The sequence below is a fragment of the Merops nubicus genome, unplaced genomic scaffold (assembly GCF_000691845.1).
Source record: "Merops nubicus isolate BGI_N331 unplaced genomic scaffold, ASM69184v1 scaffold36790, whole genome shotgun sequence".
Lineage (NCBI taxonomy): Eukaryota > Metazoa > Chordata > Aves > Coraciiformes > Meropidae > Merops > Merops nubicus.
The window spans coordinates 14762-42521 of record NW_008581920.1 but is presented as its reverse complement, the minus strand read 5'-3'; the positions used below and the strand labels follow the sequence as shown (position 1 = coordinate 42521).

The window sequence follows — 27760 nt, the reverse complement described above, 5'->3', positions numbered from 1 at the left end:
CATTAAAAAAAAATATATATATATTTAGGTACAAATATATAAAACAGTATATAAAATAGACTGAAATTTGAACTTGCCTGGTCCTTCTTTGAGCTATCTGCACTAGCTTCCACTGTTACACTTGCTTTTTCTCCTCCCAATTTTACAGCTGCATTAGAGCTCTTGATGTGACTTGATGACGTTGCATTACCCGAACTTGGTCCCTGAACTGTTCCCACATTTCCCAGGACTGCTGTTGGAGCAGGCAAGGCTGGAGCATTCATGGTATTACTTACATGAGCAGCATTTGGAATACCCTGTTTTAAAAAGTTACCAGTAGTTAATACATTATCCCCTCCAGTATGACAATGTGCCTCTCTAGAAGTCTCCGCATCTACAGAAAAAGCATGAACATGACAGGCATTGGTAGCATTAGCTAACTTCCACACTCTCCATTATTTATGGAGAGTGTATTTGTCACACAGAAGTAAAGCATCTTCCACATCACCACCGTGGGTGCCAGACTCTGGTTCTGATGCCAGTGACAAAGCAAAAAAGTATCCTGCAAACAGGCACGGAGGGCGTTAGCACAAGAGCCAGGAGGAAGCCCATGGCCACAGAACCTCTCCACTTGTCACAGGAGCCTACACGGAGCACCCGGTACCATTCTGCAAACCAGATGAACATGTTTTTAAAAATCAGCACCTAAACATACATACAAAAAGGTACCTTAAACCACACTTGCTTTCCTGCATCATAACTACGCTGCTGTAAAAACATTTGTTTTCACGTTTCTTACCAGCTTAGACTTGCAAATGAATTTTAAATGTAAACACACCTACAACTCTACTGGAGGCTAGAGGTGAAATACTGGTTGAAGCCAGGATCTGCTCTTCAGAAAAACCCATTTTCTGTGCATTTCCAACAGCTCCAAAAGACCAGAGGCACTGCTGATTCTTCAGAATCGAGAAATAAAGCAACTTTCAGACCTCAGCCAGCAGTCATTTTTAGCAAAAGACAAGAAAGTGTCCTCCCAACATGTTTCTGGCAAGCTATCCTACATGCTACTTTCTTGCAGGTAATCACTACTACTTCTTTCACAACTGCATTTATCCAGATGGAAAATAATGAAATGGGAACTTGAGTTCCTTGGAAGGGACAGATACAGAGCTGCTGCAATCAACATCCTAGTGCTTGACAGGCCTCTTCACCTTCCTCCTAGCAGGAAGGATGGGCCTGGGGGGGGGGTCCTGTAGCATTCGGTGATTTTCACTGTACTGTCACCAAGGGCTGGTTCAACAAAAGCTCAAAGAAAAAGCAGCAGCAGCTCCCAAGAACATTCCGGTTCATGGGCACCAATTGACAAAAGCAGATGAGAGCAACAAATCTAACAGGGTTTTTACTAACAACTGTATTTTGGAGCAATACACAATCTTTATAGAAACATTTATTGCTGCACTACATACTAATATTTCACAGATGTTCATAGCCTACGTTCTGACTTATATTTTTAGAGGTTAAACCTACTGAATTCCCAATTGTGAAAATATTTTCATTACAGACAGCAGATATTAATCAAATCAACAAGCAAACTATCAGCATTTTACTTCCAATAATAGCTTACTGTTTTACCTTACAAAGTACTAAAGTAATTTCATATGGCCTGTAACCCCATCCAGTGTTTCCCACAGTACTTAACTCCTTTCTTCTCTAAGTTAATGAATACAAACAACAGCTGAAAGCAGAGCAACCCATCTATCCATTTGCTTCAATTCTTTAGACATGAGGCATGAAAACAGAGGGTTAGAAAAACACTGCTCTAAAACATCATTTTTTCAAGCTGGAATGCAGAGGAAAGCTTTTTAGCGTACAGTAGGCAGCCTGCTACAGAAGAAAAGCACAAAACTCAGTCAACCCCTGAAGAGCCCTTTACACATCACAGATGCAGTGTTACATCTGCTGTGGGGCTACACGTTCTCCTGGAAGTTGGTCATACTCCTTTCCCTGATACAAAAGCTCTTAATACAATCAGTTGGCTACAGGAGGAGCTCACATACACAAGGGTCATTTTAAGATCTCTTGAAAGGCAGAAAAAGATGGTCTTGGATGCCCCCAGCACAACAGAAGTATTTTTGCACCTAGAGAAGGGAGTTAGGTCTCAAAACCAGGCACGCAAGATAATCAGGCAAAAAGGGGGAAGCAAAACATACCAAAGAAGGCTTGGCAGTTATTAACAAAAAGGCTCAAAACATCATTAAACAGAACAGAAAATGCATGTGTGTGTGGAAGCTGCTGAGACAGTGACAGCTGGAGAATGAAAGCGTGGAACAAATGGATGCCATGCAGTACTTGATAATTTTCCTCTGCTGATATAACCCATGGGATGAAAACTGCAACAAAGACAAGCTTAGGTCACTCCTCACATGCTGCTAAAAGGAGATTCAAGTATTTTCTAAAGCTTACAAATCAGGCTTTGAAGGGGAAAACCTGGTTTTGGAAACGGGCAGTTCTAAGAATAAAAAGGTGGCGGATAACACCGATGAAATGTTCCAGTGTTCCATTACCAGCTGGGACACCTCGTTACCACAAAGCCCCCGCCACGGTGTCGTGTAGTGTTTTTTAAAAGCTACAGGCACAAACCAACTCCTACCCTTATGGATACTTCCATTTAGATTTGACATGGGGTGGAAGAAGACAGGCAAGACAGAAAGTAACTGCAAGTATAAATTTATCAAGACTGTGGTATTCAGTATAAGCAACTGGTAGTGCTGTAACACTGCTCTCCCCTGGCTTCTGATAAAGCATACCTGCAATTGTTTTCCATCTTGCTGTGAAGCAATGTAGCTGACTTGTTGAGATGGTGGGGGTGGAGGTGGAGGCGGAGGTAATCCCTGAGACAAATTTGTGGGAGCAGCTACCTGTATGAGAGGCACTCCGGTAGGGAGATGCATGGGCATTGGTGGGTGGATGCTGAAAGGATTCCGCTGCATACTCATCATGGGAGGAGGGACACCCACGGGATACGGGAAGATATTCATGGGCTGGTGCTGTGCGTTCACCTGTGGCATTACATTCATTTGTTGCTGCATCATGTTTATTGGTAGCTGAGAACCATCACTTTGCTGGTTGCCTTGGTCTTTGAGGTTGGGATCTATCAAAAGAAAAAACAGACAGTATACAACATAGAAAACCCATACTTTATAAAGCAAAAGTGGAGCAGGGTGTCTCAACTCCTCATGAAGTATTGAGCATCAAAAAGCTTTCTATCATCTGAATATTTCACAGATATTTCTTCACATCGTTGCATTCATCACCAGACAGGTCACAGAGCCAAACACTAGTTTCTGAGTTTATAAAGTTCAGGCTACTGCGGAAGCCCTTATTCTGAATGTTTTCTCTACTTGTTCCCACAGCAGAGCTAATAAATTATTTCATCATAATGACACAGTTACTCTTCCCCAAAGAGCAGGAAGACAACATAACTTATCCAGGCTCTGCAGAAGGTTAGTCCCACATTCACACATATTATGCAATGCTCTGCTCTCCTCTGCCTGATTCACAGAGTCTCACTGTAGCCATTTCTGTTAACTAACGGCTGTTGGTCTGTGTTGTTGTTTTTTGTTGTTGTTGTTTTTGTTTGTTTGTTTGTTGTTGGTTTTTTGTTTGTTTTTTTTTTTCATTTGTTTGTTTGTTTTTTTCTTCTCTCCTTTTCCAATGAATAATAAGTCATCCTCAAACAATTTAAAAGATGTTTTATTCCGAAATAGCTGTTCAAACCCCCTGTACTGGTATAACAGGTAAAGCTGAGATGTAAAAATAACCGCTTGGAGTAGTAGGACTTCTTTTAAAAATTAACTTTACTATCTCTGTCTTCAACAAAAGCCAAAAAGTGAAAGTCTAGATACAGGCAGCAAACTTTCCAGAAGTCAGAAAGTTAGTTCTGAGAAACAGCTGATGGATTATAATTCAGAAGTCCTTCCCTTGAAAGATCTTCCTTGAGGGACCCTGTCCCCTAATTCACAGGGATCGGGATTTCAACTGTTACGCTTCACCCCCAATCTCCTTTTTTAAAGATCATGGGACAACAGAATCCCTGAGATTGGAAAGGATCCAACGAAACCATCTAGTCCAACCCTCCCTGCTCAAGCAAGGAGAGCAAAACCAGGCTGCCTGGGACCATGTCATGATGCCAACCTAGCCCATTCTATCCAGTTTTGAGACACTGCTGTAAAATTCTCAGATGAAGTCATGTTCCAGAAGTGAATATAACAGTGTCATTGTTCCTGAGCTATGTGAAATAAAGTCTGCAACTCACCTTACGTTAAATAAAGGTTTGCTAAGTTTTGCCTGCAGCAGACTGAACAACAAAGTCACCTCAGATCTAAGAAGCCACTGATGCAGTGGCCTCTGAAAAGCGGGAGAAAACTGCTGGCATGTAAGATGAAACTGGATAAAAATGAAAGACAAAACAATGAGGCGAAGGGGAGTGCAAGTGTGGCTGCCTTCAGAACAGGATTTTAGTTTTTCAGTACAGTTCACATCCGTCTTTTACTTCACATCATTAATAACCTGTGGATGACTTCTTAGCTATTCAGAATCCATCTCATCCACAGTTAACTAACTTTCTACCAAAAGTTTATTTCTGTCAAGGCAGTTACCTTTTCTATATGACTTCCAATGAAGCTTTAGAGGAATTTTAATACTGAAGTACAGTACAAGTACCATTTTTTGCATTCATAAATCTCCCTAGACTTTTTAAAGCATATAAAGAGGAAAATGCTTCTTTAGAAGCAAGATAAACATCAACATAATGATTTGTCATCTCTAGAATCTACTGTGTGGGTCTGCACAGGCAAATGCAAGTCTCTGTGAAAAAAATTACCCTTTTAAAAAGGTGTGCAGATGTTAATAGTCACCATGGAGAGGATATGCTTTCTCTCCAACCAAACTGGTTTACTTCAGAAACACTCTTCAGAAGCAGTCCTTAAAATTACATCCGACTTTAAGCAAAACCAAAAAGCCATCAAAGCACCACCAAAAGGCACGAAATCCCCAGACTCCACACCTACAACCCTCCATACTGCAAAGTGACCAGAGATTCGCTGTGAATTATTCTGAAGAACTAATCAACCCGGGGCAGATCAATGTGACAAGGATTTTACTCAGCTGCTGCAGCTGTGACTAAACTGTTGTGTTTCAAAACCATGAATACCTTGTTCGGGTGTCTCCTCTTCTTGTCTCATTCCCCATCCAGGCTGTGGGCTCGATGAATTGCGTCCCCTTCTTGAATAGTAATTCTGCACATCAGCAGGTAAAGTCTTTCTTACAGCCCAGCTGGATGCAGATGTCCACCCAGACCTGTCAGCAGGTGTATCAAAAGAATAATCTTGCTCATTCTTACGTTTGTATGGCTGCTGTTCTGGGAACCTTGACGTTTCATTCCCAGAACAATCTGAGTTCCCTGAGAGAGGTTTTCTATTTTGCCAGTGATTTTCACTCTGGTCTCCATATGTGAAACCACCTCTTCCACGCCCACCTCGGCCACGCTGACCTCTTCCTCGATTTGGAATCCAACCTGAACCAAAGTTTTTGTTCCAAGACTGTCCTGAACCATCATGCCTGCTGTCTTCCCAGTGTGGCTTATCTCTCTCTCTGTTCCTCACTTCTGGAACAGAATTTATCCTTTCCATTACCCAGTCTGGACAATCATTCTTCCGCTTGTCAGAAGAATATTGATCATCACTACTTTTTTCTGTATTGTCCTTCTCTTTTCTAAGAGTTTCATTCTGTTTTTCTTGATCATTTCTTCTGTATCGATCATTTCCTCTGGGACTCCTCCAGCTGTCATTTGCCCATCTCTCTTTCCATCGAGGTGAATGACTGTCCCTCTCATTTCTAGAGAATGAAGAACCTCTATTTCTTGTCCTAGAGCGTGATCTTGACCTAGAACGTGAACGTGACCTAGACCACCTCCTACTCCTCCTCTCTCTGTCACGATCTCTCCTTTGACTATCTCTATCACTGCTTCGAGATCTAGATTTTTGCCTTGGAGATGAATCCTTAGTTCTTGACAGAGAAGATGATCTCCTGCTTTCCCTGACAGTTTCCCTCTTGGGAGATCGAGACAGTGTTTTTTTCTCATCTTTGACTGAGTCTCTCTTTGGAGACCGAGATAAGGATCTCCTTCCTTCCCTGACAGTTTCTTTCTTGGGAGATCGTGAGCTCCTGCGTCTGGTCATCTCTGTTTTAGGGGATGGTGACTGAGATTTCCTGTCCTCTCTCCTAGAAGGAGACCAAGTTGTTGATGGTGAGTGAAATCTAGACTTCCTAGTTCGAGTCTTTTTATCTTTTTTGACTTCTGACTGGCATTCTCTTTCTTGAGGAATAGTTTCATCTTTTTCATCAGGAAGTCCTGAAACTGACTGACAGTTTCCCACAGCACATTCTAAAAAGTTCACTTCTCCTTGCTTTGTACTTTCAACTGGTGGTAACTGCTCAACCTGAGGTTCATTCTGGTCACTGCAAAATGAGTCACAATCCATTGGTATCATTTCATTATTATCTTCGCCAAAATGTTTTTGTTCAGCATTTACCTGGGGTGACTCTGAAGTTCTATCCCCTTCACTTTCTGGCATGGCATTCTCTTTTAAAGATTGTTCTGATGTAGTGTCCATTGAAGGACTGTGTATTAATGTGTCCGGTTCTTCATCTGGGGCAACCTTTAACTTTTGAATACTTGGACTGGCACAGTCTACTACTGTTTTTATTTCAGCGTTGGAATCATCTATTTCTATAGCTTCTGCATGCTCAGGCAATTCACTTCTGGGGCTCTCTAATGACTGGTCTTTTGCCAAAAGTTCTGGATGTTCCAACAGTTCATTTTCTGAACTAGATACAGGTTGATCTATTTTTGCCAAATTTTCTACCTCCTCCATCAATTCATTTTGAGGACTACACAATGTCTGATCTACTTTTTCAGAAGTTGCATGGTCACATGCTTCATCTCTGGGACTAGTTACTGTTTCTATTTGTTCAAGAGTATTTGTACAGATGTCCTGATTCTTAAGATGTACATTTTTTTCAGTAACTCCTTTTAGTTCAAATTCCTGATTTTCAGCCCCTGAAGTTAGTACTGGAGATTCTTGGACAGAAAAACTTACATTTGTGTTGCCTGAAGTATCTTCATCTTTGTCACATTCTCCTGCAGTTTCGTCAGCTTCTGCATGTTCACTATAGCTCTCCAGTCCATTAGCAGACTCTGTTTCTAAGTTACTTTTCTGTGGAAGGCTTGCATTATTGCTTTCATCTTCTGACTGTTGGTCTTCATCTAATGTTAGAACTGCTTCAGACTCAGCAATGCCACCATCTTCTACTGAATCACTGGACAGTTTTTCAGAACGTGCAGAACTTCTCAGTTTCTTTCTAACCACAGGTGTCTGTTGTTTAACTGCTCTTTTAGATTTCCGTTTTGGAGGAGCCTTCTCTGATTCTGAAGGAAACTTATTCAGAGATGGGTTACTGCCCTCAGGGGCACTGCACGCAGAACTGCTTGACCGAGGTGAGCTCCGAGACTGACCCAGAGTCTCATTTTTGCTGTTCCGTGCAGACCTTCTTCTGGGAGTAGCATTAACCGATTTCCTCCTCCCTCCTCTAGCACCAGATGAACCAGAAGTTTGCTTTTTCTCTTCTCCTTCTTGGGTACACGCGACAGCGTATCCCTTGCCTAAAGATTCTAATAAAATCAGAATACATTAAAGTTTGATAATAACCACGTATCCAAAGACAGTTAAGAACACAAAACGACCTCTGGTCTACCAGATATCCTTAAATAAACAGTTTAAGATTTTGTGTGAAATGTTGCTACAGCATGTGTGGGTTTGGTTGTTTTTTTTTTTCTTTTAATTATTTTTTGTTTGGTTGGTTTTTTTTTCAGTGCACATGTTTTTTTTAAAGAGCAGAGTCAAGGTAACAAAAATGATAGGTTAGACACCTAAAGGCGCCATTTAGAAGCAGTGCTGGCACAGTTGTGGACAGTAATGGCACTCACAATGAAATCACTGCTGCAGTTCAAAGATAGTTGGTATTTAAGCTGTTAGAAAAACAGCGAATTAACCACACAACACTGTTAGCAAGTAGCAGTTCCTGTCATCTGTAGTGCAGGCCTGTTGGCAGTGAAGCCTCAATACTACAGAGAATGACATTTTTAAGTGGCCATCAGTAAATATCACATAGGAAGCAGCAATGATAGCACACCTTTACAAAATCAAATTTCACACAGCGCAAACTCATTCACCAGTTGTAAGACAGACAGACCCTGCACACTCCATGGCAAACTGGACTTAAACTCTGCCACAAACACTTGGGGTACCTGCAGCATCTAACAAACTGAATAAGGAGTGCAAGTTTTGGGGCAACCTAAGGCATAAAAAAAACCCCAAACCCTAATGCTATAAGAAGAATACCCGTAAGTTGCACATAGCAGCACCGGAGTTCTTTCATTTATTTCATGCTATCCACAATTTGACAAAAGGCTTTGTAGGGAAGCCAAGGGCTCTATTCATTGCAAAGGGAAGAGACTGTACTCTTGATAAGTATGAAAGCTTAGGACAGACAGCTCAGGAATTAAAAGATTAATTACAATTAAGTAAATGTATTTGAACATAACGCTCACTTCAGAACTAAATTAATTTCTTGAGATGCCCATTAAATTGTTTTATACTTGGTGTAATTTCAGAAAGCATCAAGAATTTGGTGTTTAAATGAATTCCTTCTACAGCTTCAATTTCACACACAAATAGCAGAAACTTGCTAAGAAAGATTAATTGCTACGGATTTTGAAAGGAATTTATCACACTTAAACACTTGATTCTAACTCTTTCTATAACTTTACTTCGCTTACTTCTACTGCACTAAAATATTTGTTAAATGTATTCTTAAACAGATTATATAAAAATAAGAAAGGATTAAGACAAGTAAGTAAGAACACAAAAGCCTCTTTCTACCACTCACTACTTTGTTAGAAAATTGAAAAGCATATCACTGTCTATTAAATGTAAAGATATAATCCAGTAACCTAAGAGAATTAACTACACAAGCACCTCACTAGCCTTTAAAAGCTTAGAACAGAGCACAGGACTGTAACCACCTCCTCTGACCTCCCATGTAAATACACAATAAGTTGCCTGAACGTGAAAAAAAAGCAGTTTTGATTTTTGGATGTCCTCTGATCAAATTACTACTTAAGATACAAAAATCAACAGTACCAATTGTACAGAAGGTACCATATTTTTAAAAGAAAACAACTCGTGTGGTAAAGAACTTCCAAAGTAGTTTTAGGTGACTGGCACTATTGACAGAAGAATATGAGTGAATAAAGCATCTTTTTCATGGCCCTTCTACTCCTTAACTCCTTCCAGCAGTTCACTCCCTCACAATTTTTGTAAGCCGAGACCCAAATCTCTCCTGTCTCTTTGCCTACTAGTCAAGTGAAAGTTGTATAACTCCCAATTCAAAGAAGGTATTAACTCTAGCCTTAAAAAACAGCATTCTTTTATTTGCACTACTTTGAACTTGTGCAGCCTGTTGGAAGAGAAACTTCACTCTTGCTGAGTATGGAGAGAGATGCTGCTAAGGGAACAGGATAAAGGTAATTCCTTCCACATCTTTTCTTCTACCACATCCCTGTCAGATCCTGGAGCTCAAGCACCTTCAGCAGCTCTTGCCCTGTAAAGCCTGTAGGCACACTGAGAGGGATCCCCGCGCTGCGCTGTGTCCCTCACACTGCACAATACACCACTGGAGCAGGTCAAGCCATTCATAATGTATCAAAATGAGGTCTATCCTTCTACAATGGGAAAAGACGTCATAACATGAAAATAAGTGCTGAATTAAGAATGGAATTTAATTACATAAAACACTCATCATTTCAATCTTCCAACTAGGAACAGTTACACCAGTTTTGGGGTGTCTGGTTCACCTTCTGTAATTTCAGATAGTACCACACTGCATTCAAACATATTTTTTTTTCTGTTAACTAACTATATCATCTGCTTTGATTCCTGGGGACTGTATTTTAACAATACTCCACATGAGCTATAAATAAAACTTACAAAAAAAAAGTTTACCAAAGTTTTCCAGAGGCCTGATATTTGATGGAAGAATTACCCCTGCCACTGTAGCAGAAGTGAGAAGAAAAGTCTCAGCTTCAGCTCCATAAGACATTAAAGGAATTCTGGAAAAGCAGAAGTATTAACATTATTTGTTTTAGCTGCTTGTAGGAAATTTTGGAGACAATGTTTTGTCTTATATACAAAAAAAAAATTATACATATATATTCAGACTCTCTCAGCAAACCTTAGGCAAAAACAGAATTTAGTTACACAGCTACAATTTTTAAGTTATCACCGAGTTGGAATGAATCTTTACATACAGAGAAATACATATATTAAACCAAAAAAATCATTATTTAAATCCTAGGTTCAACTTTTAGTTATAATTAAAAGTCCCTTTACTTGCTCTTTTGTCTTTAGCCGTTGTTTATGCCAAAGAGAGTGAAGAGACATGTAGTGAAATTAAGGCCATAGACAGAACCAATTTCTTACTGTGTTATTTTAAAATCAGTTATTTTTATGCTTCTACTTTATATTCATGAAAATATTCTTATGGTATGTTTTAACATGTATCTGCTCTCTGACAAAAATAATATTTTATGTTTTGTTTCATTTGATAAAACCCCTCTTAACTCTTTCTAGAAGCATTTTTTCATGAACAATTACAGAAAGAATTGTTAGAACCAAGCCATGAAAGGGGAAGATGAGGGGGAAATCAGAATCAGATTGATGTTAAAGCAAATGCAGTCTGATTTCTAATGGTAGAAATAATTTTGAAAGCACACTGAATACTAGCTTCCAAATAGAAAATATATTTAAACTTGCATTTCTGTGAAAAAGCAACACATTAATATGCATATCAGTGGAGTTACTACACTTGTCATGAGTATCAAAAAGGCATTAAGATACACAGAAAATAATCTACTGACATAAAAATAGCTTGCAGGAAAGACGAGAATTTAGCAGTTCATATACAAACGTGTGGTTTCATGACCAACCTATATTTTCTGTCTAAAGAAGAGTTTAAATTAATCGAATCCCAAACCTGAATTATTATACAAAGGAAGATCCTCTGCTCTCTGAATACCAAACACATACCTTTCAACTCGAGCAAGTGCAGATGAACAGGACAATTCCAGCTCCTGTCTCTTCTGTGTGATTGCTGCATTGACTTCTGTGAATTCTGTACTGAATTATAAATTTCATGTAAAAATTAACTTTGTACTGTGACAATTTTCTATTTCAGTAATTGCTTCTATCAATGACTTTTTAAAAACTTTAACTGTATTAGAGCTTTCCACACGCGTGACCAAATGATTCACTGTTATTGTTCAGAAAGGAAAAGCGGACACAGCAAACATAAAAGAAGTCCTAAATAACTGAGGCAGACAGAATGGAAAACAGGAGGTGAGATGTGTCTTCTGGGGAGATGGAAGATGGAGAAACTTTGCAAATTTGACATATTAATACCGTTGCATGTATGGCAAAAAGATTTTTCATTCACAGACTGTTGAAAACATACAGACAACATTTTGATTAGGTCACATTATCCAAATAACGTTCTTCTAGACTGTTTCCTTCCATCTTCTCAACCAAAAAAAATAAAACCCTTTTTCCACCTATTCTTAAGTATTAGGCTCATTAAACAAAATACATGTATGTTTGAAGTATTCCTGTTTGAGTCAAGGAACGTGAAGAATAAAAATATTTCTGATACAAAATAGGGTATTTCCTGTTAACTCTTTTTCTAACTGCTGTTGTATTAACAGGATTAACTTTTTCTATCCAAGACTTCAATTCACTGAGGCGTTTAAATATGAGCTAAAAATAAAACTTAGTAACTCCTATTAAATCAATTAGATTAAAAGTACACACTTCAGTATTTTAATGCTGAACACAACAGAAGTTGGAGTGTGCCCTTAACGATTCTCATTTTAAAATGTTTGTGGTTTTCCTTTAACTGCTCTTCACCAATGAACATAAATCCAGACAATCTTTAAAATATTTTAAGGCAATATATATAGCTAGAAGTAGAAGGAACTACAGCATCTACAGTATGTAACACCTGTAAATTAAGCACTAGTATATACTAACCAGTTATTTCTACAGCTGAAAAAGGATTCTTCATTGCTACCACCAGCTGGAAGCGTGCTGAAGAAACCAGTTCTGAAGCACTTATTCCAGCAGGTCTGTCTTCTGGGCTACAAAAAAAGAAATAATAAAAGACATCCAAAGTAATTAATATTTAATACATGAAGATGCACTGAAATTGAATCATGTCAGCTAGCCTTTAGCTCACAAAAAGCAGGCACCACAGCATCTCCATAGTTATGAGGTCTCTGGTTACAGCAAAGAAATTTTCTCTATTCAGTCTAAATTTCTCAACACCTGCTCTTTACAGATAAATTTTGTATTTCATATAGGCTTTCCACGGCAAAATCTTTAATGCTCCATACAGAAATTATGAATAAACGAGCCTCATCTTTACCATTTCCCATTTCTGCTACCTAATGAACCACAGTTAGTACAGTGCTAGCACCTTCAGACAGACCCTTTCACAGCAGTTCACTGAATGGTCTCAGAGTAATAACAAAATGTACTGTAAACAGCTGGGATTTTCCTTTGCCTTCAGGTAGGATATAAAATTGAAGATTGACCGGTGTGGTCCTCACACAGAGGTACGATACTCAGAATCCACTTTATATTTCAACTAAAACCACCTGCTACTTCAATTGTTAACACCACCTGGCCACCCACTGTATGCCAGCGTATTGCCTTCTGCGTGGTGTGCAGTGACCTCTGTTCTCTTGCTGTGTACTGAGCTGGCTGCAGGCAAAAAAAACCTGAACAAAAATCCTCCAGACTGTGACTGATGCTTACCTACACTGACCCATTTTTGTCATTTATATCCTTTCATCTAGGGGGTTAATGCCACCTCAAATCCGACTAAAACATTCCTGTTCATTTCCCACGACTGGTATTTTAAAATCAGGATATTTAAACAGAGTCCTCCCATAATTTTTGTTCAGAATATATTTACTCAGATGTAAAACAAACTTTGCAATGAGATGTATACAAATACATGTCTCACATAACAAGATAAGTTGTTATCCATACACTCCATCAGGCTCTGGCACAGAGAGCTGGTATTGATGGGAACATGCCCTATTTCACCAGTGTGCAAATTGTTTCTTCTAAAAAGCTGTTGGTTTTCTTTTAAAAACACTATCATTTTGAACGTTTCTCTCTCCGTCTAAAAAAGCTATCCAGAAGTTACACAAATATCCTTTAATAAAGTGGTTGGTGGTCCATCAGTGCTTTCCTTTAAATTTTAAACCTTTACTGGGTGATTAGGCCCTGTACTTCCTCCTGAAGGATTTTAATGGCTCTACTTTTGTTTATGCACCTTTTTTTGCAACAGGTACCATTTGAGACATTAATGCTATTAAGTAGTGCACAGTAAACTAGTGAAACTAGATGTGAAAGCACTCACCAACCCCGAAGTCAAATTAGAGGTTCACCTACCATTAAGCCCTATCCTTCCAGTTCAAAACCTCTTCAATTCAATGAAAAGTACCTTTAACTTTATGTAATAGCAGAACCAAAATTTTTAAACACCTGACTTAGAAGGGGAAGGCTGGAACCTGAAGATATCCCTGAGAACTCTGGTGTCTAAGCGCCAAATAAAAGTGACACCTTGGGCCACAGCTACTGAAAAGAGACACAGGATGCAGTACGTGCCTATATAATACATGAATCAATGCAGCAGGCAAATTAGGCAAAGGCTGTTTTTCCTCCAAATGTTTAAACTTCAGGAAAGACAGAATGATGGATGACGATGACATGTACAGTTCAGAATGAAATTTACGGCCTAAAACTATTTCATGTATTAAAAGTAGCAATAGTTTTTCATGTACAATTGCAGGTACAACTATGAGTAAAGAAACACCCACCACAGGCTTGTGTCCCGGAGACATGATATATTTTTGAAAGAAGGAGATGGCAGACATCAAACAACAGAGCCTTTACAGCTCCTTATAAATTCTGCATATTATAACCGTGTGTTATGGGCAAAAATTAATGAACTAAAGAAACCTGGAAACAAACATTCTTGGGAGTAATCTCCCAATAAAGAACCAAACCAAAACAAAACTTCATGCAAACTGTAACGTTCATGGCTTATTCAAATAACAAATTTCTTGGTTGACTACAAAGGTATTTTCATGAAAAAAAAAAAATTTAAAACCTTCATATCTTTTATATCATGGTACTCGACTAACAGCTTATAGCTGATACTGTCTTCTTTTGGTGAAGAAAGATGAAAACTGAGTATTTACAGTATCTTATAATGTAGCATTGTAATCCAAATGAAAATATTTACCATCACAAAACCACATTTAATCTGACAGAGCAGCTCATGTAACCTAGCTCTATATTCTAATTGCTTCAAGATAAAGAGATACAAAATAACAAAACCTGGATTATACTACAATTAACAAATTGAAGAAATTAACTTTAAAAATAAGCAGAACGGTAGTTTTAAAAAAGCTTTCATGAAAAAAATATTTACAAAGGTTTCACTATCAGAACCAACCTTGTTTATCTTCACAGACAAAGCTTTCTTGTCTCGTTTCTCATACAAAGTATTACCTATGTGGAATAAGAAACAAAGCGTTGACCTTAATTTCAGCACATTAGTTTTTAATTGTCTGCCAAAATCATTAACGCAATGGGAGGTTAATGAAAATGTATCTTGGGTGTATTTACAATATGTTTGCACACAAATTGACTAAAATCAAAATGCACACACCTTCACACTAGCTTTTTATACATCAAGCAGTTTTCATCTCTTCAGGTATTTGCTTAGTTTCTGGTGTTATGAACACACCCACTAACTCCTATTAAACAAGACTCTAAAAATGGCAACCCCCAAATACAGCTAAATGCTTCTTGTGTCTGAACACTCACCAAAAAAACTTGGTGTGAATAAAAGCTAGTCATTAATTCTGCACCAACTGTCTGATGCAGAAAATGACTTTAGGCTGAAACCAAATCTACTTCACTTGTGACTGAAATTGAAGAGGCAGTCTTTACAGCAAAATAAGAACAGTGGATTCACATACTGCAATTTTGTTCTCTGAAATTCCACACTTGGTATTTGCTTTTCATATGCAAATGTAAGCAATTAAAAAAAAAAAAAACCAAAACAAACACACAAAACCACCACACAAAAAAAAACCCACAACCAAACAACCTAAATTGGCCCATCAAGAAACAAAATCTTAGAGTTTCTTAATAAAAACCAGCAATTCTAGAAAATAGAGGGTAAATACCAACTTACTGTATTTTTTCTTCACAACTTCACTCAATTTGGTTGTTAATGGTCCTCTGTCTGGACATACAGCTCTTCTGCAAGATTAACAGAAGATTTAAAAGGTATTTCTAGGCATATTTAAGCTAACAATATATACAGCCAAACAAAATCAGCTCCTATTTTAAGGTATTTTTATTTTGTGCACATAAAGCAAATTCTGACTGCTATTAAAACTTGAACTTGCATCATGTATATTATCTTCCATATATTAATATCCACAGTGAGTCAAAAAGCTTAGATAGAAAACCAGAAAATCCATTTACACAACAAAAGTTAATATCCTGCATTAAATCTGAATGCTTAGTTTTGCTTGATTCATGGCAACGTGTGAAAGATGTTATAACCTGCTTGCATAAATACTCTGAAGAATATCAAACTCCATGGTGATTCAGAATGGTGAGGTGCAAAGATCAACCTTATTTTCTAATAAGAGCCTAAAAAAGTAATTTACTTCCAGTTATTTTCTCTGTAGTGAAGTCTGCCTGATAATCAATTTCAAGAACTCTGTATATATCACACATACCATTAAACATTGATTTTAGATTATCACCATTTGTCTGTGTAATCCTAATCTTCCCCTTATACAATGAATGCAACAGGTGTGACAAAATAAAGCTTCTCAAAATGGGAATGGTATTTCCACAGTTCTCTCTCAAACTCACCAGAATAAAATCAGTTCTTGACTACTATGTTTTATAGTAAAAGAGGAACACCATCAATGTTTATGATGAAAAGAAAGGGGATGTCTGTTTAGATAACAAAAGACAAAGATTAATATTGCTAAAATATGATCTAGCCATAAAACCTTAATTCAAATTAACAAGAAATCTGTCACAATTGCTTTAAAAAGTGCAACTTTCACAGAGCTCAGTGCAAGAAATAACACTGCTCTTTACTTCTTCCTTGCTATTCTAAGTATTTAATTGGGAATTACATCAGTGATAGAAGTAAAGCTAAACTACCACCAACGGAAAATAATTTAAAAACAAACTTAATTTTTTAAAATACTCCAAATTGTACATTTAAAAACAGCTGAATTTATATTTTGAACATTCCAGTTAGACTACTTGAAATTAAGTGGAATACCAACCTCACAAAGCTCATCTTCACATGGCTGTATTTTCCCTTATTGCAGGCACAGTTTTCCTCTTCTTCCTTCCTTCTCAGGTGTTTTTTAACCTGAACCTGTATTGAAAAATAAAGTCAATCCAGTCTAGAATCTCAATACACATGGGCTGTAAATTTATTCAGAGACTAAGTTCTACAGAGAAAATAAGCTTTAACAGAAGGACTCAAAACCATCTCAAATCATTAATTTTTTAATCTCACAGTTTGCAGATAGGAATGTTTTTTCATTTGATTTTCATGAAATGGAAAAAAACCCACCTCAGTGTGTATATTGGCTATGCCAGAGATACGTACTAAGTCTGTAAGACAAAAAAATCCCTGAACATTCAGACTGGCATGGCAAGCATCTCAAAACTATGCCTTATCTTCCGTTAAGAATTTGGAAGCTACGTTTTTTTAAACTGAGTTGGTTGATCTGAATACACATGATTCAGCTTGGGAAAATGCCGAACTACCACTGAATTTCAAATGCTTCCTCACAATTAAAACCCATCTGATTTTCCTCCAGAGTAAAATAACTTCTGGATTTTGTATAACACTGGGGCTTTTTCCACATCTTCAAAATTCTAAGAAAACACTACCATTTTTATTACATACTGTGAAGTTACTTTAATGGCTACATTGCAACTGTTTGCATTAGATATTTTGTATTTCCTCATTCTAGAATCCTGGCTTTATATGCAACTCCTTAAATTATTAGCATTCTCATGGTATCACAAAGGGAAAGGTGCCAATGTCCTGACAGCTCCACTGCAAATGTTGACCACTGCATCAGCACCTCTTGGTACACATTCCATTTAGCCCTACTGCCCCCATGGTTCTTTTTCAGAGCAGGACCCTTGTTCTCTGCCCACCCGTTTATATTGCAGTTCTATGAACAAGGAACCTTTAAAACTATGTTTTCATACAGCCTTTACACTCTTCCAAATGAATGCTTCAGTTTATCTTGTTTCAGCTGCTTCCCTGATTCTTTAGAAATAAATAAGATAAAATATGCTAGCGTAGTTTTCTAGAAGGAAGTATCTCTGGCCATCAGTGTGGTTCCTTTGCAGCTGATGACCCAGGCCTCTAGAAGCACAAGAAATGGGTGGTGGGACTCTGTTTTCTAAACATTGCAAAATGCAAAGCCGACCGTGCAGGAACTACTTATAACCACAATTTCACCACAGAATTTCAAAACTGTAAACAGAATTATCAGCATCTTTCTATACACATTTTCAAGATCGTCTGTCATAATCATGATTTATTTTCCTACTTGATAAACTACTCTCTACAGCAGTATCATTCAAAAGAATTGAAAGCTGAAAAAAATCAGAAATTTAGGTTGAACAAGGTTTAGTATTAACTGACTCCTCTTGCCATCATGTGTTTGTCTGTGAGTTTGAGGCTGTGAACATACGAGATTCACCTCAGCTAAAAAATTAAGGCAAGATTGCATGCTAATTGATACAGCACTTGTTTACAAACCCTAGTTAAATATTTGTAGACCAATTACTATGCTTCTATTCTTAGATACATCAGGAATGCTCAAAGATACTATAAAGTAGCAATATCAGCTCTGTGATTATTATTACTATAAACACTTGCTTTGAAAAAAATATTTAAGAAAAATCTGTAGCTTTGAATATGTAATAGAAACATTAAAGCAATAATTATTTCATTAGGAAAGCTTATTTAAACACAGATGTGTGAATAAAAGGCTGAAGCAGGAACTTGGCTGTTCCTACAACAGAAGTTATTTAGGAAAATAAGTTCAGAACTTACCTTTATCTGCTTTTCTAATGCACCAGGCCTGCATACTGCTTGAAATGGTCTGCGATCAATGGGACATGAAGCCTGTGTCTGAAAAGTTATTTTTCTTATTACAAAATTTGTAGGAAATTAGAAGAAATCTCAAGTTTTCTATACTTATATTCACTATTATAATAGCTTACAGAAACACACAAAATTACAACTTGCTTACAATAAGAATTTATTTGCACATGTTATCCATATACTCATAATTTTGTTTCATCTAGTAGATTTCTCCTTAGGGCGAAATCTAAAGGAAACAAGAATGTAACTCAAATGTAACTCAGAAGTTGTGCTCAAAAAAGGGTAAATATTTTACATCGTTAGCTACAATTTTCTAATCCCCGTTAGGTAACTCATTTAATACCAATACATACATGTCCTTTTAATTTTTTATTGTTCTATTGTTTTCTTTCTTAATGTTCTTTTCAACAGAAAGTGTTTTGAGTTGTGTGGCCCCCCGACATAAAACTGGGAAGACCAACAGCAAACAGGGTAACAGTTCCCTCATTTTGCTTATCTATTTGACTACAGTAAATATTTTTTCTTTTCTTTTTTCCTCCTTTTCTCCAGTCAGCAGAGAACAGATTCCCATGTGCAAGAAAACTAAAGTTCTACAAATCACTTTGCAAGAGAACAGAACTTAAGGTTATTTTACCCTACAGTTTGATGGACGTGCAGATTTATTGTTTTTTCCCCAATCACCTCTTATTGAAACTGCACTGTATCAGGCAACATGCATACACACGGAGAGAACAATAAAATGTTATTGCCCATGGAACAGGGAAGCTCCAACTGAAGCTCCACCCAGCTGGATCATGCAGCAATAGTATTAGAATGGTACAGGCAGCTATGAAAAACTTGCGCATAAACTCCGCCCTGAAATTCAGTAGTGAAGTTCATTCTTGTGTTTTCAGTGTGGCTTTTAACGTTCTAGTTCATTCTGGCTTTTTTCTCAGTTTCTAAGAATGCTCAGCTTCTTTGTCACCTACACAGCCCCTGAACCTTCAGCATTAAAGCAGCTTCTGATTTCAATGGAAGTACACAGAAAGAAGCTGGACCCATTAAAAACCCACAGGTAACTTCATGAACAAGCTGTTGAACAAGAATGTAAGTTAAAGCCATTACCTCTCCTTCTGATGCTCTGATATTTTATCTTAACCAAGAATTCCCCCTTGTTAGGGGACACCATTGTTCCCTGCAGTGTCATGGCCTTGACAGAAGTACATTGAGTAATTAAGCCAGTTCCCTAAAGACTCAGATCATGAAGACAGTTTTTGTCCCACAGTCAACATAAAGATGACTGCAGCCCACAGTAACGTAGCAGTTTATTGTTCAGTGGAGGTATCCGATAGCATGCAATGCACTGCAGTGGCTCAATCAGCTGCAAACTCTAAGGTAAATACTCTGATTCTTAGATACACCAGACTGTCAAAAACAGGTAGGAGGAAGTTAATTTTCTTTCCCATTTTAGTCTCCTTTCAGGATTTACCTTAGATGAAAATCAAGTTTTTCCAAGAATACAATCTGTTTCTACATCAAATTTACACATGAATACTAGGTTATGTTCCCAAGTCACAGTGTATTTATTCATTGCAATGAAGTATCATAGAATACTAAGTGCTACTAGCAGCAATCTAAATGACAAGCAGTTTTGCTCCACTAGAAAAAACGTTGACTGTTATATGCTCAGTTCTTCCAAACCAATGTTTAACAACTACATACAGTTATACATAGCAGTATAAAAAGAAAATGTTCTGGAAGAATCAAAAGCCACTGTTACGTTCAGATATGTTCAGAAAGAGTAGATGCTCTTTCCACTCCTACTCAGTTGCTTTTCATAGCCCTAGCATTATCTGATAGTTTGCGACAAATCTCAAGGGAAATCCTAGTAAAGACAGAACAGTCCCAGGACGAGTAAAGACAGAACAGTCCCAGGACGAGTAAAGACAGAACAGTACCAAATATTAGGTAGCCCTGAGATAAACTAGATGTTACTTCACTTATATATTTTTTGTCTAAAAACGCATCAGCTCTCATCTGCCTGCTAGCATACAAGAGCAAGCCTTTTAAATGGGGAAAAAACAAAAAAAAAATTCCCCTGTGTGTTTTTCCAACAGCAATGCTGAATTTGTGCTGCTACAGAAAGGAATAAGGGCAAAAAAAGTTGGCTACATTTTCACAAGAAGCAATCATGAGGAATGGTGGCCTTCTACTCATTTTTATCTTTGTGGAGATTATATCTTAGCAACAAAGGTGGTGTTGAATCTTCTTTTATCCAAGGCAAGTTAACAATTATTCTTCTGAGCCTTCTGTTCAGGTAGCAGAAGTAATAGTGAATGTACACTGTCCTTTTTGGGGAAAAAAAATATTTAAAACAAGAAAAAAGCCACCGAGATGGAATGAGTCCAACCAGCAGCTGCCACTTTTATTGTGCACAAGGGAGGAGGGATGTGGGATGTGTCAGAACCTTAGATTCATACAGTATCTTTCTTCAACATAGCTGTTTAAAAATCAGAACATGTAGTATTTAATGTAATCACCAAAATCATTAGAACCTCACAGCTGGTATCTGTGACTTGCTTTGCTTTTCTTCTCAACAGTGCTTTTCTTGGAAAAATACAGAATAGTAGCTCAACACACTTCAAAATTTCTTCAGCTATTTTATTCTCCACACAAAACCACTCAGTTTTCACATTAAAACTGGTAACTCAGCAGTGATTCATTCTTTCAGATGGAGAATTCCCTTCATCAAATATGTAAGCATTCACAAAATCTGCAACCCAAGAAAAGCTATCTATGAGCATGTGTGTGTTCCTTCTTAAGTCTTCAAAATTTTAAAAGAAAAAAAAAAAACAACAACAAAAAAAACACAAACAAAACACAACCCTCTGGAAGAATCCTTGTTTTAGCAGCACAGGCATAATGTAACGATCACTATTCCTCTAACTGCTACAGCATCACCAACCCAGGATCTTTAAACTCAAGGAGTAAGTGTTCCTCATTTTAACTTAATATCCCTTCAAACAGCATTTGAACAGAGTGAGGTGGACAACAGGCTGAGCTACCATCCAGCCAGGATTTTTCCAGAAGCTATACAAATAGGTGCAACCTAACCCCATAATGTATTTGGCTGATAAAATAACTTTGGCAGATATCTTCATCTCATCACATTCCATGTTATGAGGTTTTGTAACAAGTAGTAACAAGAGGCAAGTATAGAATTAAAATTGCTAGAGTAAATCCCTTTCCCTATTTTTTTTCCCCTCAAATGGCCCGTAATAAAGTCTGTCCTTCAACTACTGTATTGAAAAGTTGATCCAAAAAGAAACCTGATACTGCTTTTTTATTAGAAAAGTCATTAAACAACACAAATAATATCAAATCCTCATAACTAAATTTAGGCTTAAAGGTGAGGTTTAGATTGTAAAAGTAATTTCTGTATATTTCACTCCACTTAGTAATAATACTACACTAAAAGGCCCACAACAATTCCACCTCCAACTTCAGTGAAAAGGGAGACCATAACAACATATGCAGTGAGAAAGTCCCCTCCACATTTTGATGAAAGAAAAGGAGGAAGACATCAGGAAACAAACTATTTTCAAAAAGCATGTAGGAAAGACAGGATGACTTTTTTTTCAGTCTGCTTAAAAAATCAAGTACATTTAAAGCTTTTGTAGTTATGCTTTAGGAAAGCACTATTTCTGAAAAGAGATATTAAGTTTATTACATTTTTTAAAAATCTCATTCACAGATAGTAAAGATACAGAGTGCCTAAGAACAGAGATTCCAGCCTCAACACCTAATCAGACTGCCTAGTTACAATTCTGAACAGTTGTCTGCTATCTACCTACATCATACATTAATTTCCAACCCAAAACTGCCAAAAGTATTGACAAGTTCTATTGGAATGGTGGTCTTTAGGAAGGGATAAAACGATTCATTATTTGTAAGGATCTGTGAATTCTATGATAAGAAAGATACTGTATGCATCATTGTAATTCCTTTGACACTGTATTATTGGAAGAATTGAAGGCAAACTCAAACACACAGACTTTTGCACTGCACTTTAACAACATTAACTTTCATAAGCTGCTGCATTAATGTTCTTGATAAATCATCACAAAATGCTTAAGGTTGGAAGGGACCTCTAGAGGTCATCTTGTCCAACCACTCTGCTTAAGCAGGGAAATATGCCAAGAACAACCATTTATAATAAAGACAAGCATGTAATTTGAAAAAAATCTAATGTCTGTATTTTCTGAAAAAATTTAACACAGGTTTTCTGTGCAGCAGTTCTCAGATGCATTGTCTGCATATGCACTACCTTGGACGTACCTGAACAAGTTTTTCTGTTGTTTCAGTTCTTAGGTTTAGTGTTTCTGTGAACACATTGGATATTTGGTTCATGAATGTAAACTTAATCCTGCCCACAGTGCTGTGTACTGCAGATCACTGTGGAGCTTGTTGCCACATAATCTGATTCTTTCTTATATCCTTCTGGATAAAAGAAAACCAGATGAGAAAAAATCCACATTAAGAATTCCAGTTACCATGCAGGCAGCGCTTCACCCCAGAATAAACATGTGCAGAATCTCCATAATCAGTGATACAAATCTTACACCAACACAAGGGAAATTACTATTCTAATAAAAAAAAATAAATGGTTGGCACAAAAGATACATTGTCAACCATTGATACTGCACAGGCCCTATGTGAATATGCCCCAAGTGCTTTGGAGAATTCACAGCTGAATATACTCCACTTTCAAATCATCCAGATGAGGAAAAAAATGAATGAGGGAAACCAAGTGCAAGTCTTAGAGATACAATCTTAGCAGGGGAGGGTCACTGAAATCAATGTCTCTCACAGTCATTGTGACAATGCAGACAACACACTGAATCTTTCTTTAGTGCTCTTCTCTCATGATGGTTCATAACAAAAATTAATAGAAAAGCAAGGATAGGAGACTCATTATCCCTCTGAAGAACAGAAAGGAAGCTAAAGGGCCTATAGTAAAGCAGAGTAAATATTTATCTCCTCTAATTTTAAAATTGTTTTCTTTGAATAGAATACCAAAAAAGTAGAGAGTTTTCCTCTAGTACATGCAGGCAAGATACTATTGCTGCTAAAGCAGTTGCTAAAGCTGAGGTGGTTTTGGCTACTTGGTATATCTGCTTGCCACAGGTACCTAGTTAACCTCCCTTCAGATTAGCTATACTTGAATGCTTTCAGAACTAATTATTATGAACCAGAACACATGCGCTTACCGACTGGAAAACAAAATACAAGCATACCAGAAAAACAGTGCTAAAAATGGTATAGTTTTGGCCCAACTCGTTTTAATCTGCTAGTAGTATTACAGACATGAGAAAGACAAAATGTAGTTACTTCCCTTGGTGTAACGCAACAGTACTGGTGGTGTTTGCAGACTCCACATTGGGAGTGTGGGGGTGGGGGGTGGGGTCCCCCCAACAGTCTACCTGCCCAGCAGCTCTTGGGAGACCACTGTTTAGCATGGTCAAAAGCACACAGGGTGAGAGTCTAGTAGCATATGAGAGTAATAGTGTAAGCAACTGAATTTCATGCACAGTGATGCTCTCAGATGCTACAATTAGCTACAGTAAACACAGCCAAAAAGAGCAGAACAATTTAAGGGACTTTCTAAAAATTTTAGCTCAAAGACTAGTTTCTTAGTGGGCATTCTGAGCTCCCATTTTTCTTATAGGAGTTTGACACTTTTCCTCAAAGGGAAAGAAAATACAGCACTGGCTTAACTGTTACGCCACTTAATTCTGAAACTAAATGCTCAGATTTAGCCATCAGGATCTAGTATATAAGATGTTATGTGGCAATTTTCCTATCCTTTTTTAACCCTTCATGGAATGAACCAGAAGATACTCACTTAAAAGCAATACATAAAAATAGTTTTTAAGTAGCTATCTATCCATCAATTATTATCTCCCTCTCTTCTTAAAAAGAGAGATCTTCAAAGGGTTATGGCTGCTGCTCACAGGCAAAAACCTGCTGGTACAGGACTCTTAACTGGAATTTCAATGTTGAAAATCTCCCATAGATGGAAGAGGGAGCAGAATGGTAAACAAACTCTTGCCATCTGTCTACACTACCCTGGTTTTAATTAGAATCCACACAGTTCTGTATAAAAGCCATAAGCTCTCAGAAGAACAATGATTATGTACAATTTGAAAACAACAGTTTAAAGAAGTAGTGGCTCCTGTTATATTTTGAAGTCCAGATGCAACACAGAAAGCTAAAGGAAACATCCAGCTTGAGCACAGGCTGCTGGCAAAGCCTTTAAGTGTATGCAGCATAACTGCAGGAACACAAAAGCAGTTCAAGTAATGTGAACACCTTTTTTAAAAAAAATTTTGCTCAATATTCTTGTTCTTTATTTCATTATTCTCCAGCTCTTAAATAGGAAAATAATGTTTTAAAAACAAATTCATTTATTTATAAACAATACTTAATCTTTGAACAGAATGTGTGAACATATTTTTTTGAAGAGCAGAACATTTTTATATCTTCTTTATTCGGAGGGGGTTAAATTTAATTTGGCTTTTTTTTTTTACTTTATTTTTTACTTTAATTACTTGTCAGTTATTTAGTTTTTGTTAGTTATGAGCAACCAAGAACTGGAAGAGAAAGCTAAACCTTATGCAATGCTTCTCAAAAAAAGAACAAAAACACCTACTTGCTGAATATTAATAGTGGACACAAAACCCACATGGCAGCAGCATGCTTTAAATGGCCACGTGCTTATGTTTCTATCATTCCAAGCTGTAAAACCTCATCTGCTACTCACAGCTGAAATCTCTGAACATCTGTCAGACAATTTAACACTATTTTTCCCCTTTACTTGTAATTAAAACTACTGGATTAGGCAATGGGGTTTCATGAACTGAACAGGTTCAACTGTCAAGTGCCCTCAGAAAGGCAGGCTGGCTGGTGTAGCCCATCAGATGTCATTAGTAGAAAGAAGCTGCAGAAGCCTTACATATCTTTAAAAGAAACACCCTCACCACATTTTTGTGGCATGACCTCTACTTCACCTGTAAACTCAGAAGTTGCTTTTACTCTACTAGGATAGTACTTCATGCCAAAAATAAATTGACATAAAAAGGAAAATCTTGTATCATTCATTTGCCTCTTCAAAACAAGACGATTTCCCTTCCTCAGTGGGCTTAAAAGCATCTGTTAGGCAATGTGATCAAACTGAAACCCAGCAGCAAGCCCTTCATCCACTGCACTGCTTCCCTGTGCATGTCACTATTTATTGCCTTTCAGCTGCCACTCTAACAAGCAGCTAAGGAAGTCAGATTAAAATTGTGGATGAGAATTTTCTTTCTGTTACAAATACAAGTACTGCAACTAATCATTTCCAGAACAGAAAATCTGACAACAGGAGACGTAGTTTATTATCTTGTTTACTATCTAAAGCAAGTTTCATGTAATAACCTTTGTTTAATACTCTAAAGTCCATACAGGATCTTCAGAAGGAAATTACTTATGTTACTGTCTGACTTCAGTAATGAATCACACAAAACTTAAGGTTAAAGGTATATTAAGTAAAATAATACATAAATAAGTATATTGTATATATACACATACATGTAAGTGATACCAACTTTCTAAAGGACATACTCAAGCCACAACCATAATTTACTTCAAGAGAAAGTTACTGCAAAGTTATGTCTCTATTGCAATGGTCAACCATTTCAAGTGCACAGAAGCAGGAGAAAAAAAGCAGCACCTCATCTGAGCAGTCCCTCAATAAAGTATAAAGCAGTTCTAATTTGGTGGTTTATATTAAAAATTGAAAAAGTTACAGGAAAGGGAAAGATACCAAGGACTTAATGCAATCATTGCAGGACATCTGTGAGGAAAAAGGGACTAAACATAACAAGATCATAAAGAGTTTGCTCAACAAGTCATTTTTCTTTAAGGTTCCAGAATTATCTACAAAGTTAAACTAATGATACTGCAGTATCATGACACATACGTAATACTGTCTGATCTTCCAAAGGGCAAACAACATTTTTTAACTGATCCCTAATCTGTAGTAGCCATTAGGAAGTCAGGATGTCTGGTGAAAAAAGCATAAAATACTATATCACCCCAGGGAGGAATTTTCTTATGAGGTGTTTATAAACCAGTCACTGAAACACTTCTGTGTGAAGTCAGAATGCGTAGCTTAGTTTCTTTCTTTTAAAAAATGTAGGTACTAGATGCAATAGATTTTACTGAAAAATAACCACACACCTTGGTTCTCAGTCTTACCTCAGCCCATTTAAGAATGCAAGTCATGCAGAAGGTATGACTGCAGTTCTCAGGAAACCCAACCTCTTGTTCTAGGAGGCAGTTCAAACAGATGGGGCAGGTGTCACCGTCATATAACAAAGTAGAATAGGAACAGCTTTCTTCATTTTCTTCACCTGGTATTATGAACATTAACACTTAGCATTTTTGACAGTTTTTGACAGTTTTTGAAACAAAGTGCTTCTAGATTTGAATACTAAGGTAATAAGGGAAAATTTTCTGTACTTAAAAGCACGTTAATGAAGTTTTCAGGTCTAATGCAGTCAAGACACCAGCCAGAGAAATAGTGAAAAGAGCGTATTTCAGGTGAAAAATACTATGCAGCATATCTCATAGACTACTGAACCAATATTTGCCATTAAAACAAAGGTAAGTTAGGTCTAGTGCTACTTAAATTAAGAAAGCACCACCCACTGTTTCCTATTGGCCATGTCGCCATTTAGACATTGTTCTCCCAAGTTCTTTCTCCTTGGATGTTTGCATTCTCTTTCCAGGAAATAAATTAGATCAGCATACTTTATATTCATTATTTTATATACACATGGTCTACCTTTATTTTAGTCTTCCAGTCTTAGAACTATTTTAAAGTCCAAACATCCTCTAATATTTACCTAATCATGTACCTTAAATAAAAAGTGCTCCAAATTTTGTTAAAGTTAGAAATTTTTTTTCAGACTATAGAAATGCAGGAACTTTTCTTCAATAAATTTTGCTCTACATTAATTCTTTTTTTTCTGAATAACAACTGCAATCTCCATTTTTGTTCTGCTACTAGAAGTTAACAAGTGAAAAACAGAAGAGATGGGAAAGAATTTGAGGATCCCACAGGCCAAAGAAAGATATGCTGAGATATGGTTATGTTTACAACTTCTTTCAAAACAAGCAGCACAATAATTCAGAAAGCAAATGTAAAATCTGACCTTCACAGCCTGAACCTGGATAATATACTTTGATATTTTCACACGCACAGAGTCTTACCTTCCATCCCTTCATGCTTTTGACCCTCAGTATCTTGCATACATTGCTTTCTCTTCTTCAT

At 37.2% G+C, this 27760-nt stretch overlaps 1 protein-coding gene across 1 annotated transcript; it reads right to left on the bottom strand.

Moving 5' to 3' along the window:
- Positions 1-77: 77 nt before the first annotated feature.
- On the bottom strand, positions 78-27760 carry SCAF11 (SR-related CTD-associated factor 11; the record flags this gene model as incomplete). Its single annotated transcript, XM_008935801.1, has 12 exons — positions 27700-27760; positions 26683-26837; positions 18355-18432; positions 16553-16647; positions 15430-15497; positions 14683-14738; positions 12183-12289; positions 11187-11276; positions 10104-10210; positions 5192-7711; positions 2787-3130; positions 78-296 (listed from the first exon to the last, which is right to left on the bottom strand). Coding segments are annotated over exons 1-12 (3900 nt in total), but the record flags the coding sequence as incomplete, so codon positions are not given.